Source organism: Heliconius melpomene, chromosome 11 (genome assembly GCF_056956725.1).
Source record: "Heliconius melpomene rosina isolate 202511_hmr_F chromosome 11, ASM5695672v1, whole genome shotgun sequence".
NCBI classification, from domain to species: Eukaryota; Metazoa; Arthropoda; class Insecta; order Lepidoptera; family Nymphalidae; genus Heliconius; species Heliconius melpomene.
The window spans coordinates 1247361-1264742 of record NC_140399.1 but is presented as its reverse complement, the minus strand read 5'-3'; the positions used below and the strand labels follow the sequence as shown (position 1 = coordinate 1264742).

General features: G+C 34.1%; 1 protein-coding gene across 1 annotated transcript; it reads left to right on the top strand.

The window, feature by feature from the left end:
• Window positions 1-13024: 13024 nt before the first annotated feature.
• LOC146534244 (uncharacterized) lies at window positions 13025-16699 on the top strand. Its single transcript, XM_085193053.1, has 3 exons — window positions 13025-13171; window positions 15921-16073; window positions 16522-16699. The coding sequence occupies exons 1-3, from the start codon at window positions 13111-13113 to the stop codon at window positions 16653-16655; spliced, it is 348 nt and encodes a 115-aa protein (XP_085049179.1). The 5' UTR covers window positions 13025-13110; the 3' UTR covers window positions 16656-16699.
• The last annotated feature ends 683 nt before the right edge of the window (window positions 16700-17382 follow it).

Here is a 17382-nt window from a genome sequence, read left to right as displayed (position 1 = left end):
AAAAATTAAATCAAAAAATTAGATTAAAAAAATTGAAATTTAGAATTTTAAAAGTATTTAATTGAACACGTGTTTCGTCGTTTTCTAGAATTCTCCCCCTAAGGGTGCAAATAAGGGGTTGAAAGTTTGTATGGAAAAATTCTTAAATCGCCACCGAATTTTATAAAATTTGAAATTTAGACTCTTAAAAATATTTCATTGAACACATGTTTCATGGGTTATTAGAATTCCCCCTAAATACGCAAGCGAAGCTGCGCGCGTCCGTTAGTTAATTATATAGATTAAACAGGTTGTGGGTTCGATTCTTCGCTCTAATAGGCAAATCACGGTGTTGCGTTTCGCCAGTCAATACGGAATGCCTCTTTAATTTGGCGGAAAGTGGGGAACGGAAGTGTCTTAATGGGAACGGAGTGTCTTAACACTAGGTTCCCGGGTACTGACCTCCACAAATTTTGTAGGTAATACTACAATAATTGACTAATAACAAACCTAGCTTAGTTTCTTGTCATATTAATACATTTGAAATTCCCTAGTTATATCCTGTCTTGAGCCCAAACATTATTGAATTTGGAAAGTGGCCAATACTCTTGAGCCAACTGGGCTGGCCAGATTTACGCATCTTCACATATCATAGTTAGTTAACTTCATTTAAACTGAATTGGTTATGGCACAGATTTTATGAATCTTATAGTATTATGATTTTTAGTATAAAAAGTTTAGAGTAACTAAAAGATTATTGTTTTTGAGTTGATGTTCATGGTTTTGGGTTTCTTAGGGTTATTTTTTTTATAAAATTTTATCATTCTTGTTATATATTACAATTTTAACATTTTTAAGAAAATATGTTAGAATTTTAACATTTCATGTAAAATTTTATTATCCACAGAAATTGCTTTTACAGTCTCTCGTTGTGATGCTACTTCTTCTACAATAGGCAGTGGAGTGTCTTAACACTAGGGTTCCTCTGCCTGCACTACGCAGTTCTCAATGTGAATCGAAAAAAATATTTCCTAGGAACGTAAATTTTATTTAAAATCAATAACACTGACATAATCCATACAATATTTTAAAACGCCATGTCACGATTCTGTATTTAAAGCGTAGATACTTGTACACCGTGGGGCCTTTAAAATGATGGATGGTTGTGTTTCAATACAGTGAAGCAATTTTTCAGCCCCCTCTGAAGTTATCCTGGAACAAATCTGGGATTTCCGTAGCGTCATCTTGTAGATGGAATTGGTAAGGATTAGGTAAGGCTTCTATTTTGTTTTTTTTATCTTTTCCACATTTCATGGTGGGTAGATTGGATCTGGTGATACTATTTTTGCAATATATCTTTTATTTTGCGGCTTCGTCCGCAATTCAACGCCGTAGTTTGTCTTACGGATAAGATAACAATTTATTCCCCTAAGTGGGGATTGAACTCAAAATCATCATGTCGATGCAATCTCATTTTTTCACAGGCCTCAAGTATGAATATTATTGTATGTTATGTATTATACATATACCGACGCCCACTCCTAAATCCTAAACCAATTAGTATCAAAAATATGAGGCCGATGAAGATTGATGGTTTTCAGGGTGGGAATTGGTACTGAAAAATATATTTCCGAGTCCACCTGGTGAGTTTTATATATAAATCAAACGGCTTGCGACTGAAATATCGGATTTCGGATTTCACTCCAAGTGTCATAATGCCTAATGGATTGTTATTAAACGACGTGTTGTGATTCTGGGTCATTTTGTGTAATTTACTTGAAGAGTGATTGTTTCGTTGATAAATTGATTATTGATTTTGGTTATTATCTATGGAAATTATTAGAGCTAAATTCCTTTGTTTTTTGTTATTCACTTATTTTTCTGTTACTTTTGACAATTCCTTGTATTTTTTTTTACTAGACAAATGGCGTTTTTGTACTTTGAAGCTGTACAGAAAGACAGCCACAGGAATATATACGAGTATTTTGTGAGGAAAACATTTTAGTAAGCTGATGCTATCGAAACATGTTGGACTGGGACTCACCGATTTCTTTATATGTAAATGCTCTTGTAAATTCTCGAGTTCTTCCATTTTCTCAGAAATATTTATTATTATTTCATTTCCATTGGTTATAGGGTGTTGTTATATAACCTATAGCCATTCTGGATAAAAGATTTCTTAAGAAATTTTCATTTAAAATCAGCCTTCATTGCCTTACTAATGCAATGCCTCCAGAATTCGACTTAAAATGGGGAACGGAGTGTCCTGACAACTCTTCAGCTTTGTAATGATAAGAATAGATGATGTAGTTGTAAACAAAAAAAAAATATTCTTTTCTCTCTTCTAAAAGAGAATTATTTCTCGAACTCATTATCTTAATGATAATTTAAGCCATTAAGGAAAGTCTTGTAAAAGCGAAAAAAAATTCTAACATTTAAGAGTAAAACAAATGGAGGAAAAACCCAACGCGTAAAATAACCCCGTGGATTTATTATCTTACCTATTATATCAGCAATGTTTTCTAACCCCTGACAGAAAAAGAGGGGTCGGGTCAAGGGGCAGGATTGTTTATAAATGCATATATATGCATGTATATACTTAAAATTGCATAGCCATAGTGACGTTGGGACGGCGTACGACTGTAATCGCGATGGTTGTGGGTTCAATCCATCATTTACCAGATATTATGAAAATACTTAATTTTTACCTAAAACCTAATTTTATTATTTAGATGAAATTATATATTAATATAGCTTAAACATATATTAGAATAATACTTAGATTATAAAATACGCGTGGGTCACTAGAATTTTATAAAAAATAATAAATTTTAACTAATTTTAAAAAAATCATTGAAACCGCTTTATTTCCAAAGATATCCTGACACAAATAAAAGATATAAATAAAACAAGACTTCGTTACAATTTAACTATAATGTAGGTACATGCCTACATACACACCTATCTACATATATATATTTATTTATATACGAGTATATAAATGAGCTTGGATAGCTTCCAAAGCTTGATCTTTTCACGGTCCCCGCACAGGTTACATACAAAATTGTTCGTTCTTTTTCTGATGATAAAATATGCATCGAATTTATCTGTGTGCCGAAATAAAATGAATGCCTCCTTTCACAGTGAACGAGAACGGTTAAAACATGGCCGATGAAACTGTAATGAGGCTTTCTTTGCTACCTTTATTTACTTTTTGGATATTTTAGCAATTTATATTAGAACTGGAGGTTAGTCGTGGCAGGGGTGTAAAGTGTGAATGTTAACGCGACTGGTTCGATTGCTACTCGAGAAAATGAAATAATTATTTTAATTTATCTGTTCTGGTAAACAAAATTAATGCGTTGATCTCCGCTAATCAATACGCAGTGTATCGAGTTCGGGAGAAAAGCAGACGGTGTATCTTGACACTACACTCTGCCTAATCTGTTGCATGCGGGTCATTGTGTAAAACTAAATAAATATATAGTAGGATTCGAACCCACGCTTGTTGAATGGCGTTTTTTCTTAGACCACACCACTACTTACTTACACCACTAACCCCAATAAACTGATCTATTGAGAACTTTGGAGAGTATTAGGTTCAAGCCAAGTCGGCTAAGGGTGTAAACAGATGAAGGTACCTACATGGATGTCATGAGCATCAAAAGCCCCCCGCGAGAAGAAATCTGATCATTCAACTTTTTTGTTATCTTCACGTTCTACCCCGCATGCTCGCCATTCAGATCTTTACGTCCAATTCTTGAGACATTACGAGCTGCATTTCGTCTTGTTATCAGAGCAAAAAAATTTAAATACTACATTCCCACGAGTCGGAACGGAACCCGCAACCGTCGTCTTTACGAACAAGCGCTGTCTCTTTTGTACCATATTAAAACGTGCAAATCTTTAATATCGTTCAATGAATTAAATAAAACACAGTTTGGTTAGGGATTATCTGGATAAAAGTTTTTAGTGGCCTTGCCCCGGATATCCGAGATATCGGGACCCCACGGGATTTGATGAAGATAAACGATCCCCATAGCTAATGTAGTACTGAACCAGACAAATTAGTATTTCATATAACGTGTTGTATTTGTATATATTAATATAATTTATTTTGAGATATTTATTTCAAGTTTTGCTGTGAATTGTTTTAAACAATTTTTAAATGTTTTTTTTTATTTATATATTTTGTATAAGTGGTTTATAATTGTGCTAGAAGTGCTAGTCCAACACATTCATGAAGGCCTCCGTACCATTATGTGTTATATGTGAGCCTCCTTAGAAATTAATTTAATTCTATTTTTGTTATTATAGCGGCAACAGAATACATCCCCGTGAAAATACATTCACGAGTCTATCTTTCACAGTTCATAAGATAAAGTTAGACGGACAGACAGATAACGAAGTCTTAGTAATAGGTTTCACCCGTTGGGTACGGAACCCTTAAAACACAGCATTGGCATCTTTACCAAGTAACACAATTATAATACGGCATTTTTGAATAACGTGTATGTAATTTCATCCTTAAGCTCTCATTAATTATCTTTGAAAATGGGAATTGTGGCTTTTAAGTCAAAATTGGAAGTAAAATAAAGATGTAATGAGGAAAAGCTTCCTCGTTAAGGTATAATTATGTTTGCTTTTCCTTATGTGACGCATTAAAAAGAGTTGTGTATACAATGTTTCAGAGTTTGATTCTCATTTGGGGAAATATTTTAGAATTATTAAGCAATTTGATTTCGGTCGGATGGTCCAGATGTAGTTACTAAGTATTTCATCTCTAAGCTTGATCGCGGAACCTAACGCCACATTTTGCTTAAACTGAACTGTGACATGAGATTCTTTTGATCGATATCGTTAATCTATATATATAAAATCGAAAGGTCACTCACTCATCACGAAATCTCAGAAACTACAAGTGCTAGAAATCTCAAATTTTGCATAGGAGTTACTTATAGGACGTAGGTGCTCGCTAAGACGGGAATTTGCAATATTCGACTTCTAAGGGGTTGTTTTTGGGGTTGAAAGTTTGTATGAAACTTCGTTACTACAAATGCTAGGAGTCTCAAATTTTGGATAGACGTCACTAGGACGTAGCCATGGAGACAGAAATTAATAATAACATAGTTCACGCGGGTGTCACCGCGAACGGGCCGCTAGTATTATTATATTTACGATTTTGGAGTTAAATTTGAATCTATAACAAACGTGCTGAGGGAACGTGGTGGTTTAAGACTAGGTTCCCACGATGCATCTGCCTACCCCACTATATGGGGGATACAGTATGAAGGCAAAAAGAATCAATCTCATATTCTTTCCCATTACGTGGCGTCGGCGTAAATACGATATAAAATATTTTTTCTTAAAAAATTCAGCATAGGCAAGTGAAGAGCAAATGTAAAAGTGATACATGCAGCACCTGAAGCACTATGAAGCGGAAAGATAACGAGTGTAGAGTGTTTGTGAGTACCGAACTGTAATATATTTTAATAATTTTCATTTATTTTTGAATATCTTACGTTAGACTTTGTAGCCCATCAGGTACTGGGTTCGAATATTTTTCTTTAGCTTCAGGCTGTATAGTGCACATTGGAGGCCAGAAAGAATGATTCGGGAACCCAGTGTTAATTTAAGTCTGTTACCATTAACACACTTCAGTTGCTCACTTTCCGCCGATTTCTGAAGGTTCATTTCATTATGTGTTGAGTGGCGGCACTCAACGGTGGTTTCCCTCTTTATCAAAGCGAATTAAATTAAAATATTAAATATTTCGTTTGCTCGAGTAGAAATCGATTATTTAGCGATATTTATATTTTTTTTGTTAAATACAGAATCAGAAGGAGCAGAAGGTTGTGTGATTTTGTTTTGTAATTAATTAATTTAATTTTGTTTGTTTCCCTTCTATATATAGTAAAGTGGAACCTAAGTACCAATGGAGAAACGTAATTGAAGCATTCGTTACCCGTTTTCCGCTCAAGCATTCGAGATATTTATATTAAATGAAAATTCTACCCAGTGGGAATCGAACCCAAAACTAACAAACAAGCAACAACCAGACGATGGCTTCAAAGCAACCAACACATTTCCCAGTTCCACATTTGTAATAGCAAAAACTCTTTGAAAATCAATTGGAAGGATTGACAAAAACCGTTTCGACAGTGAGTTTCGAATTTGAGGCGATTTAGGACGAACTTTTTCAGATTGTTAATGACAGTTGAAGGGTTCTGTCGTTAAGTAATTTGGGGTCACTTTACTGACCCAATTCAATAATACGGTCCTCACGTTTTACTATAAATTTAGCTTTGGTTCTGTTATAAAAAAAAAACAACTTCACGCTTTTTTTATGCAGAATTATAATCATGTTTTTCAAAACTTCCCATACAAATTATAGTTTGAACACTTGTCGACAGACAGAGTAAAGAAAGCCAGATGCAAGTGAAACTATTACAGGCTGCGGTCAGACGTCCGGCGCGCTTTAATGAGAAGGGTTGGCTTAGGCGCGCCGCAAACTAGCCTGGGAGTTTTATAAATATAAGTTTTAACTAGGTTTAGCCTGCGGTTGTGCTTGGGTGGTCAAATTGAAATGACTAAAGGTAAGAATAGACTACGACACTAACACAACGGTACACTCAGTGTATACTTCGAGTGACTTGACTGTCTCTAATTGCGGCGGAAAGTGGGGAACAACACTATATTCCCTCTGCCTACGATGCTGTGTGCAGGATAAAGCGTGAAGCTGATTATTATTATTACGATAATAAGTGTCACATCAGTCTCTGTGTGAACACGTTGTGCCTAGTGGAGTTGAAAAGTTCTCACAAGACGTGCATATTAAACGCATTACATTATCAATTTGCACGTTTACAACTCTGATACAATTTCCGTACAGTAAGGTATTGATAAATACTCTTTTTTTCTAGCTTCACGCTGAATCCCGCACCGTATAAATAGACAACCACCGCTCAACCCACAATGTTTTAAAAATTTGACAGAAAGAAGGAAAGAACAGATCGATTCACCGAAAATAAAGAAAATATGCATATATTTATATCCTTTTAAGTTTACAGAAGCCTTTACGTTCTGGTCAGTTGGGAAAATCAATTCATTTATCTGCAATCGGTATTTTCGTAGAAAATTCGAATTTCCTAATCTCAACATACATGGTGGGAATTTTCACTCGTGAAATAGTTTTTTATTGCTTAAGGTTTAAACGTTTTCAGTTCATTACGTACGATTTAGTTTTTTTTAGTTATGTTTGCCTTTTATACATATTGATAACCTCTCGATTTTTTTGCTGCATTTTCTAATTTCTATAGTAAAATTGCATCATAGGTAGCAATTATTATTAAGTAAGAAATAACAAAAGAACAAATATGATTTAATTAAAAATTTTATTATACATGTTCATGTAAACGCGACAATTGTAGCGTGATACAGCAGGTTCGATTACCACTTGGTATTTTCACAATTTTCCACTATTTTCAAAATTGAGCAGTGCATGGAAAAAGTAGTGCTTAAGGTTCCCTGCCTGCAATTATTCTGCTATGGGAGCGGGAGTGGAATGTCTTAACACTAGGGTCCTTCTGCCAACCTTTAAAAAAAGATTTCCTCATCTTACAAACGCTCATCAATAAGTTTCTTCATAATTACTTCTAAATATTGTATATACATAAATTAATATTCCAACTAAATTCTAGTAAGACAGTTCGCCCCTAGCTACGACAAGAATAGATAGAATAAGTTAATATATAGTATGACGTCACACCCATATTATATATTACCAAGAACAAGACAAAGGAATTGTTAAATATATACGAAACGAGCGTGGGTATTAGTAAATTGATTTCAAATTATTTAATAATATTATAATATTTTGTATTACATGTAGCTGATATACTTATTTATATATTTTTTATTATCTTCACGCATAATCCCGCATATAGCAGGGAGGAGGGAGCAGACGAAGGGACCTCAGTGTCAAAACACTCTAACTTCAGCACGACGAGACAATGCTTACTGAATTACGGAGCTTAACGTTGCATTTAGTTAGTTGATTCTCTAATCACACGAACGCTGAATTCCTGCCAATTGCCTATATTAATATTGCTAAAATAAGCAGAAAATTAAAAGATTGGCTTAATTAGGTTCTATCTAGCTTCAAAAGGCAAGAAATATATGGAAAACTACACGTATTATATCTATATATATAAAAGGACTTGTCCTCACTGACTGAGGTAAGACGCACGCACAGCCGTAACCGCTGTGCGTAGAAACGTGAAATTTGGACAGATGTTTACTTTCGTAATCTGGACATCCACTAAGAAGGGATTTTGAAAAATTTTTACCCTAAAGGGGTGAAATAGGGGTTCAAAATTTGTATGGAAAAAAAAAAATCGGCACCAATTTTTATAAAATTTGAAATTTAGATTTTCAAAAGTATTTCATTGAACACGTATTTCATAGTTTTCTAGAATTCTCCCCCTAAGGGTGCAAATAAGGGGTTGAAAGTTTGTATGGGAAAATTCTTAAAACGCCACCGATTTTTATAAAATTTGATATTTAGACTCTTAAAAATATTTAATTGAACATATTTTTCATGGTTTTCTAGAATTCACCCCCTAAGGGTGCAAATAAGGGGTTAAAAGTTTGTATGGAAAAATCTTTAAATCGCCACCGATTTTTATAAAATTTGAAATTTAGACTCTTAAAAATATTTCATTGAACACATGTTTCATGGGTTATTAGAATTCATCCTTAAATACGCAAGCGAAGCTGCGCGCGTCCGCTAGTAACCTATAATTAACAGTTATGATTCTGGTGCATAGTAATTTTAGTGTTAGTTCACTAACAATGTAACCCACTCCATTACGTGAGTAAACAATATTTAAGTTATATAGGGCGAGTGTGTCAAACTTGAAGGGAGTGGAGCTTAAAGGGTAATAAACTTGAAAACTTCATAATTATAGTTGTAACTATTTATTACGAGTACGTCTACTTTAGGTTCGATTTCCACTTCTGTTGGAAACATGTCCAGATTAAAAAACAGAGAGTCCCCACTCTGGTAGACAAAGTGCGGCATTTGCGGAAAATTCGGTGGAAAGTCGGGGACGGAAAAGTCTTAATGACTAACAGAGTGTGTTAACATTAAGTTTCCAGGTTTCGTCTGTCTAATCTACTATGTGGGTGGTACAATGAGAAGCTAAAATAATGTATGCAAACCGGCATTATTATACATTACCAATATCCTTTAGTAATATTTAAATTATAAATGAAGAAGCAAATGGAAGTGAAAATCGATAAGTAAATCTTTACTTTATTATGAATACTTGCTGTGAAGCGATCGTGGAAATACAGTGATAGAATTATGACTAGAGAGTTTCAACTTATATTTAAAGGAATTTTAATATTCATAATATTTTTATGTGAACTGCATCTGATGGTAGAACGATAGTTTTGAATTCAATTCCCACTAGAAGGAATAAGTTATTTTCATTTTCTTATTCTGGTAAGAAAACAAAGCGTTGAGATCCGCTACTCATCAGGCGATTTCTCGAAATAGGTGCGGTAGAAGGGGAACGGAGTGTAATAAATTAAGTTTCCTCTTCGTACTCTGCTGCGGCTACATGCTATAGAGAGAAGGTTAAAATTATTATTATTGTTGATTTATTAACTAACCACCTAAAAAATTATAAAGAAAAGAGATTCTAATTATTAGTTTTTCTTGTTTTTTTTACAATAATAGAGTAAAAGTAATGTATTTATCATATTTTGTTTAGTTCAAATAGAATTAAGTGTCAGAACAAACCGTTTTATACTTTCCGCTGATTTAATGGCGAAACTTAACGCTGTGTTCTATCTCATCACAGATCAGGAAAACTTAAATAATTCATTAACACTACTCGGCCACGATAACCACAATGGATGGCCTATATTATTCTAAGGTAAACAATCAAAAAAGGTATAATAATAAACTTTTAATTAATACCAATAGTAGGTTACCTAGAAAACTCTGTACTAAAATTCAATTCGTATAATAAATACAAATATTTATATAATATTTTGAGGCCAGTCGTGGCATATGAGTACTTGCAACAAGCGTGTGTTTATAAACGCGACAGGTCGTCGGTTCGATTTCCAATCAAGGAAATTAAATATTCATTGTTTTCATTTCTTCGCTCTAGTGTCGAGGCAAGCGTTCCTCTGCCTACCTTGTACCTTACGGGATAGATCGTGAAGATGAAAATAAAATATAAATAAAAAAACATATAAACATATAAAACTCTACGTTGGTTAAAAATATCTTCGTAAAGAAAATTAACCAATTGCCTTTAATTTTGCATTTCACTTTAGTGGAAAGCAATACTACCAATTCTAAAACGTTAAAGTAATTGTCGGGATTGCCATCTGGTTCTACCATCAGACCCTCGTCGTAGATAATAATGAGTGAGTCATTTTAATTCACTCCTGTTTCATACTGGTAGAACATTTTCGATAATCGATATCGTGTTTTATATTATATTTGTCTTTTGCCTTTTTAACCGATTTCGAAAAAAAGAAACCACTTTGCAAGATTGTTTTTTTTTTGTAGCTTCACCTAGTATCCCGTATATGGCAACGTAGGCAGAGTAAACATAATGTTAAGAAATTTCATTTCTTCTTAAGCCCTCCTTCTTTCTGTTAACTTCTCGAGGAATTGCATGTTAAATAGCGGAAGTAAACGCCGCGTGATGCCTTGTTACCAAAGCGAAGAAATTAAAATATTAAAAATTATTATTCCCTGGTGTAGGAATTGAATACACGACCGTCGCATTTACAATAAGCACTATACCACCACGGCCTATCTATATGTAAGTATAATATATTCTTATCTGACCGTCGCCTATACAAACAACTGTCTCACTCTCATCTAAGAAAACAAATCATTAATCATAATGTTCAGGTGATTCTGGAGACAGTATCCATCACAATAAAGGATTAAATACATGCGGCAACCAAAGTATAGAAGTACTTATAGAATATTCTACTTGGTAGAGGCCGTCGGTGCTCAGTGGGATAGCTTCTCTGAACGCAATGGTAGTGGATTCGATCGTCACCCTGGAAAAAGCTTATATTAAAATTATTAATTTCACTACATTTATTTCAACGACAACCGTTGTTTCCCTGGTTCTTTCTTCATAGTGTAGGAGGAACCAGGAACCTAGTGTTACGACATTCCATTTCCCACTCCCTGATTTACAAAAGGTGAAGTATATACTTAAAGGTAAGTATGTACTTGTGTGGACGACTGTACAGTAATTACGACGGCATCCCAGGTGCCCTCGGTTTGATGACGGATATTTCATTCGGTAATTTTATATGGATATTCTATAGACTTCGCTAAGGTGGTCAATATATTTTAGTGTCTTTTATCTAGTACGGGCTATAGCGATGACTTGGTTTAGTAATAAGAAATAGACTGTACATTTGTTTTTCTGTTCGTTCTTGTATTATAATTAAGAAGTTGTATATTGAAAAGGATAAAAGGAACAATGCAATTGATGGAAATTTAAAATGATATATGAATATCTAACTTTTGTTCAACAAGCAAGAATAAATGTTATGGGAGACAGAGGAAGATCTCAGTTGAAAAAGTCAAAAACAAGACATTCCCTAGAAAGGCATATATAAAGAGGTAGAGAAAGTGCACGAGGTGAGAGAGGTACGTAGATACTTTAAGCATTTGAAGCTCCATTCTTTCTGGCTACTCTGCTATGGAATACATTATGGCATAGCCTAACACCGTACTTAATTTTACCAGAAATAAAATAAGAATGAATCAGTAAAAATGGTGTCATCAGTGCAATATTACATAACAAAACTAAAATGCTGTCGCTAAAATGTATGTCAAGTTTAAAAATATAGCCATGTATGAACAACAAACAATATTCAATAAGAAAAATATAAATAAATGTCCGTTAAAATAATTTATTTAACCTTAAAAGAGTAATTTAAGGACAATAATTTTCTCAAAATGAAGGGACTGACATACTTATATTGTTATTTGTGGACGAGCTTGTGATGAGTAAAAAAATACATTTAATTTTAAGGTATCCATTAAAGAGAACTTCGGACCTCGATAGCCATCATCGCAGTTACTTTTAAGTGTGTTTTTTAGTTTTCTCTTAGCTTCAGACTTAGCTTAGACAAAGAGATCGATCCCTAGAATGGAATTATTATATTTACACGGTTGGAAACAAACGTTAAGTTCCATTCGCAAATTGTATTCAATTTTTGCCTTGTCCAAATATTCACTTTCATCACATTTTAGCATAATACCGTTTCCCAGGGTAGTTCCCAGGGGAGGCTTTGAGTCTTTGAGGACTTCAGTGTTAAAATATTCCACTCCCTATTATCTAATGTTCGAAGCTTGTTGAATCACGGAACTCAACGCTGCGCTTAATTTTTCTTAACTATTTTGTGATTATTGTATAAATACTGTGCAATGTTATGTAATACTGCATTTATATAAATGCCAAGGTCATTTCAATTCTAAGTGACAAATTCACCTTTCAATTACGCCAATGAAATTCGAACCTATATTCATGAAGTAAGTAGAGACTTCTGTATTGCGACAAACCAATAAAGTCAATTAATCTTCGAGGCCCTTGCGGCGTGGTGGTCTGCATGCGACTGTAAAACTGATGGTTGTGGCTTCGAGTTCCACTGAGGATATTTTTTTACTTGTTCTGGTTAGATGTAACGCGGCGTTCAGTTCCTCTACTCACAATTCTTGTATTGTCGAAGTCTGGACACTCTCTCGAGTGCGGAGCGAATACCCTGCTTACTGTAGGGTAGATTAAAGACATTACTTTTTGAATGGCGATATCAACGCCGCGTTTTGTCTTATTACCAGAGAGAGGAAACGTAAATAAATAATTTCCCGAAGTCGTAATTGAACCCACAACCATCGCACTCAAAGTAGATGCTGTACCATAATGGCGTTTTACTAAATTTCATTAATATAAGAAAGAAGTGAATCAAAAAAAAAACATCTCTATACATTGTATATAGAAACAATAAAAATTCAAGTTACATAAATCGTTTAACTCGTCATTCTGTACTGAGACCGGCGCACGCGCAGACGCTACTATGAAGTTGTTTGTTATTACTTGTGTTATATTGCATTTGGTTTGTGGAAATGAAGAAGACTGTGAGTTTTTCTTTATTTTTTTTATTCTTGCCGGTATAGAGTTGACTGTCTTGGGTTCGATTCTCACTCAGAGCAATGAATAAATTTAATTTCCTCGTTTTGGCAATAAAACGCGACGTTGAATTCCGCTACTTAACCGTCAAGGTCTCGAATCAAAGCGAAAACTACCGTTATTTACACTAGGTTCTCCCTGCCTACTCTGCTATGCTAAAATAAATAATAATATATTTTTCTAATTTTAATGTCAAATAGCTAACGACACTGAGTTCTTTTATACTACATTTGTTTCTAAAGTTATTTTAATCGATTGTAGATTATTTTATAATGGTTCTTTAATTACGACAAAAATAAAAATTAAATAATTCAATATCAGTTTATTTGACAGCTTGGTAAAATACTAGAAACGAGTTCCCGGTCTTTATTAGCATAGCCTTAATAATGTAAAAAAATACTTGAATTTTTGTTTCCTTAGAGGTTTCGGGAAATCCTTAATGGGCCGTGGTGCCAAATAGCGTCTCTACGACGGGTTTGCAAGTTCGATTTCCATTTGGGAGAATGAGTAATTTCCAATTCAATGAAATGAAAAATAAAATATTTAATATTTTCATATTCTTATTCTGATAACAAGGCAAAACGCGGCGTTGTCTTTCACCATTCAACACGCACTGCCTCAAAATTCGACAGAAAGTGGAGAACGCAGTGTCTTAATACAATGTTTCCAGGTTCCTTCTGCCTACCCTGCTATGTGCGGGATACAGCGTGAATTAAAAAACTTTTAAATATTAAGAACAATATACAAATTCGATACACCAAGGAAGGCAATTAATATTTTGTGGCAATTAATGTTTACATGATTCAATAATAATAACATATTATTATACAATATTTATCGTTCAGTAAAAACCATGACATTTATTTCACGGTAACTAAAACTATAATTATTGCAGCAGCGCAGTGGGACTATGTCTGATTGTAAAGGCAAAATGTTTGTGGGTTCTATCTCCACTCAAGGGATCATTGACATTTCGCGGCGTTAAGTTCCGCCACTCAACACGCTTAACGATACCTATGTCTCGTGTTGTCGTGTCGTTGTTGTTGTTCATCAGCTTCATGTTTTTTTGTATTATTTATCTCTGATCTTTACCACATTGTATCAAAAATTATACAGAAATTCACAAAAACTCATAATAATCATAACAAAATTACAAACGTTACTTTGTAGTTCTATCCTGAAGGTATTTTCATTATCTTGCCAATTTTACTTTTTTATTCAAGTTTTATATTGTAAATACTCATCTGGATATAATATTACAGAGGCCAGTCGTGGCGCAGGGGCACAAGTGTGTAAATGCAAACACGACAAGTAGTGGGTTCGAATCCCACTCCAGGAAAGGAAATAATTTATATTATCATTTCTTGGCTCTCGTATCAAGGCAAAAACTGGTGTTGAATTCCGCCACTCACCACGAAATGCCTCTAGAATACGGAAGAAAGTGGGAAACGTAGCCTCCGCCTGAGATAATTATAACTATTTTATGATACTAGTTCTTCACTTTCTAGTACTTCATATATAATAATTAATATGAAATATCATAAAAGATTCTTTAAAATATCTATACAAAGGAATAATACTAGACAATACAAAACAAGCTTTGATAAAGAAACTGTTCCAAGTATTCTGCGACCTCTTGGATTGTATTATAAATTTCAGTAGAAAGTCGTATAGCTCAATGAATATCTGTTTGTGATTTCAGACTGTAATTTTTCAAAGCATATAGTTAATTAACTTCACATAAAACACAAAGAAATTATTCTAAAATATTTGTTTGTCTGTTTGTCCGGGCTAATCTGCAAAACCATGATTGATCACGATATATCTGCACATTGTTACCCTGCTGGGTAGGCAGAAGAATCCTGGGAACCTAATGTTAATACATTCCGTTCCCCTTTAAAACTTACGTTCTCCACTTTACGCCGAATTCTTGAGGCATTGCGTGTTGAAGAGTGGATTTAAACTCTGCGCTTTATCTCGTTACCAGAGCTAGGAAATGAAAATGTTAAATACATCATTCCCCAGAATAGGAATCGAAGCAACTACCGTCGCATTAGTAACTCCTTTTTGATATTTATGCGTTTAGTTTAGTAGATATCAACAAACTAATAAACCCAACGTGTTCACATACATACACACATAAACAATACAACAATAGCATACATCTATGAAGATATATTTTATCGATCCTATTAATAAGGAAAGCGATCATTATTCAATCGTCTTTGTCTGCTCGAGTCATCGCTCCTTATATTAGTGGCTGAGAAAAATACGCAATAACAATTTAAACTTTATTCACTTTTAATAAGAGCCAAGTTGAATATAGAGTAAATATTTATTAGAATTCGCATTGGACTATGGCGATACATTTAATACATTCGAGGTTTATATGTTTATTTGGTCTCATTGGATTTGCAACTGATTAAAAAGATAATCTTGAGGTTTTTCTAATGAAGTATTATTATTATCAAAGAAATACAATCGTTTTAACGCTTTGTGATATACACATATCGCAGATTAAGCATATTAAATCTAGTGCTAGAACACTCCGCAACTCACTGTTTGCCCATTCATTCCCTAGAATTGAAATCGAGTTAATAACAATTATTTTTTAAAACTTTTCAACTTTGTTAAAACTACGCCTAGAAGGCCTGAATATCATAACATTACCTAAATTATATATTTTAATGATTTCAGTTAGAATCATCGATTCTATAATACAAGAAACCCCGTGCGTAGAAGCAGGTGGTATTTGTACGGTAGCAGTTGACTGCCCTAAGGGTCATCTTGCAGAGAGACAAGGGCTTTGTCCTACTCAGAAGAAACAAGGGATTGATTGTTGTCATGGAGGTAAAATATTTTAATAACAGACTAACCCAATAAAAAATATAGAAACCTTTTAAAAGATATATTGTAAATATGAAACTTTTCTTTTCGTCCGTTTGTTACCTATCTACCGTCTTCCGTCTCTCGTCATCCGTCTCTTACTCTACTTAGGCCAGTCATAGCGCAGGGCTACAAGCGTGCAACTGCAACCGCGATAGATTGTGGGTTCGATTCCCACTCGAGGAAATTAAATATTTAAAATTTTCATTTCTTCGCTCTGGTGCAGGAGTGTGAAAGGTGAGCAAAGAAACTGAACACGAAATTCCTCCAGAAATCGGCGGAAAGTGGGGAGCGTAGTGCCTTAACACTAGGCTCCCTCTACCTACCTTGCTACATGCGGGAAACAGCGTGAGGCTGGAAAAAAATAACTCAAGCCTATTTTACATAACACTTGTTACAAATATTATTTCAGTATCAATGAGAGAGACGCGTTGTGTTAAACACGGCGGAATCTGTACCAAACCCGAAGACTTCTGCAATCCGAGCCTAGTATTCGATGGTGCTACCGACTGTGGTGATAAGAAATGCTGTATAATGGCTTTTTAAACTTACATAACTGTTAATTCTCTCTTAATAAAAATTTAATATAATCATTTTTTTTAATTTCCTTTGGAGCCGTAAGAATGAGAGGAAATCGTGAAAGTGGTTTCTCACTATATTCTCTCTCTTAATTACTTAAAAATAATTTGTGAATATTGTTAGTATTCGACGAATCATATATGAACCTTAATAGACAAAAGAGGCAATAAACATGTTAAAGTAACCGTCACATCAAATCTAATATCATATTACCGCTTGGATGAACAAATAAATAATAAAATAATACGATAAACTCTGATTTACTTCTTGTCCCTCATTTTTGTGCTAATATTGTTGAGATGAACATATTACAGAGGAGTTGGAGGTGATCTAAATAGGGCATCAATCGAATTGTTATTAAAAGATAAAAGGGTTGGGTGAGGAAACAGTTTTAACATCCTTCGTTCCCGATTTTCCACCCAATTTTCAGGATATTGTTTGAAATGGAGGATTTCAATGTCTTATTACCAGAGTGAGGAAACTCAAAATCACTCACTCCACCCGAATGGGAAATGAATCTACAACCCTCGCATTTACACCCAGAGGCAGCACCGTCGTGCTCTAATTGAATCAACAATTAACAAACATATAAGATGACATATATAACATTTTAATTACCAAATTATGTTGAAATTAAAAAATGTTTTAGCTTCCATATATTTAGAAGCGGAATTTCATTTATTTTTCCATGTAA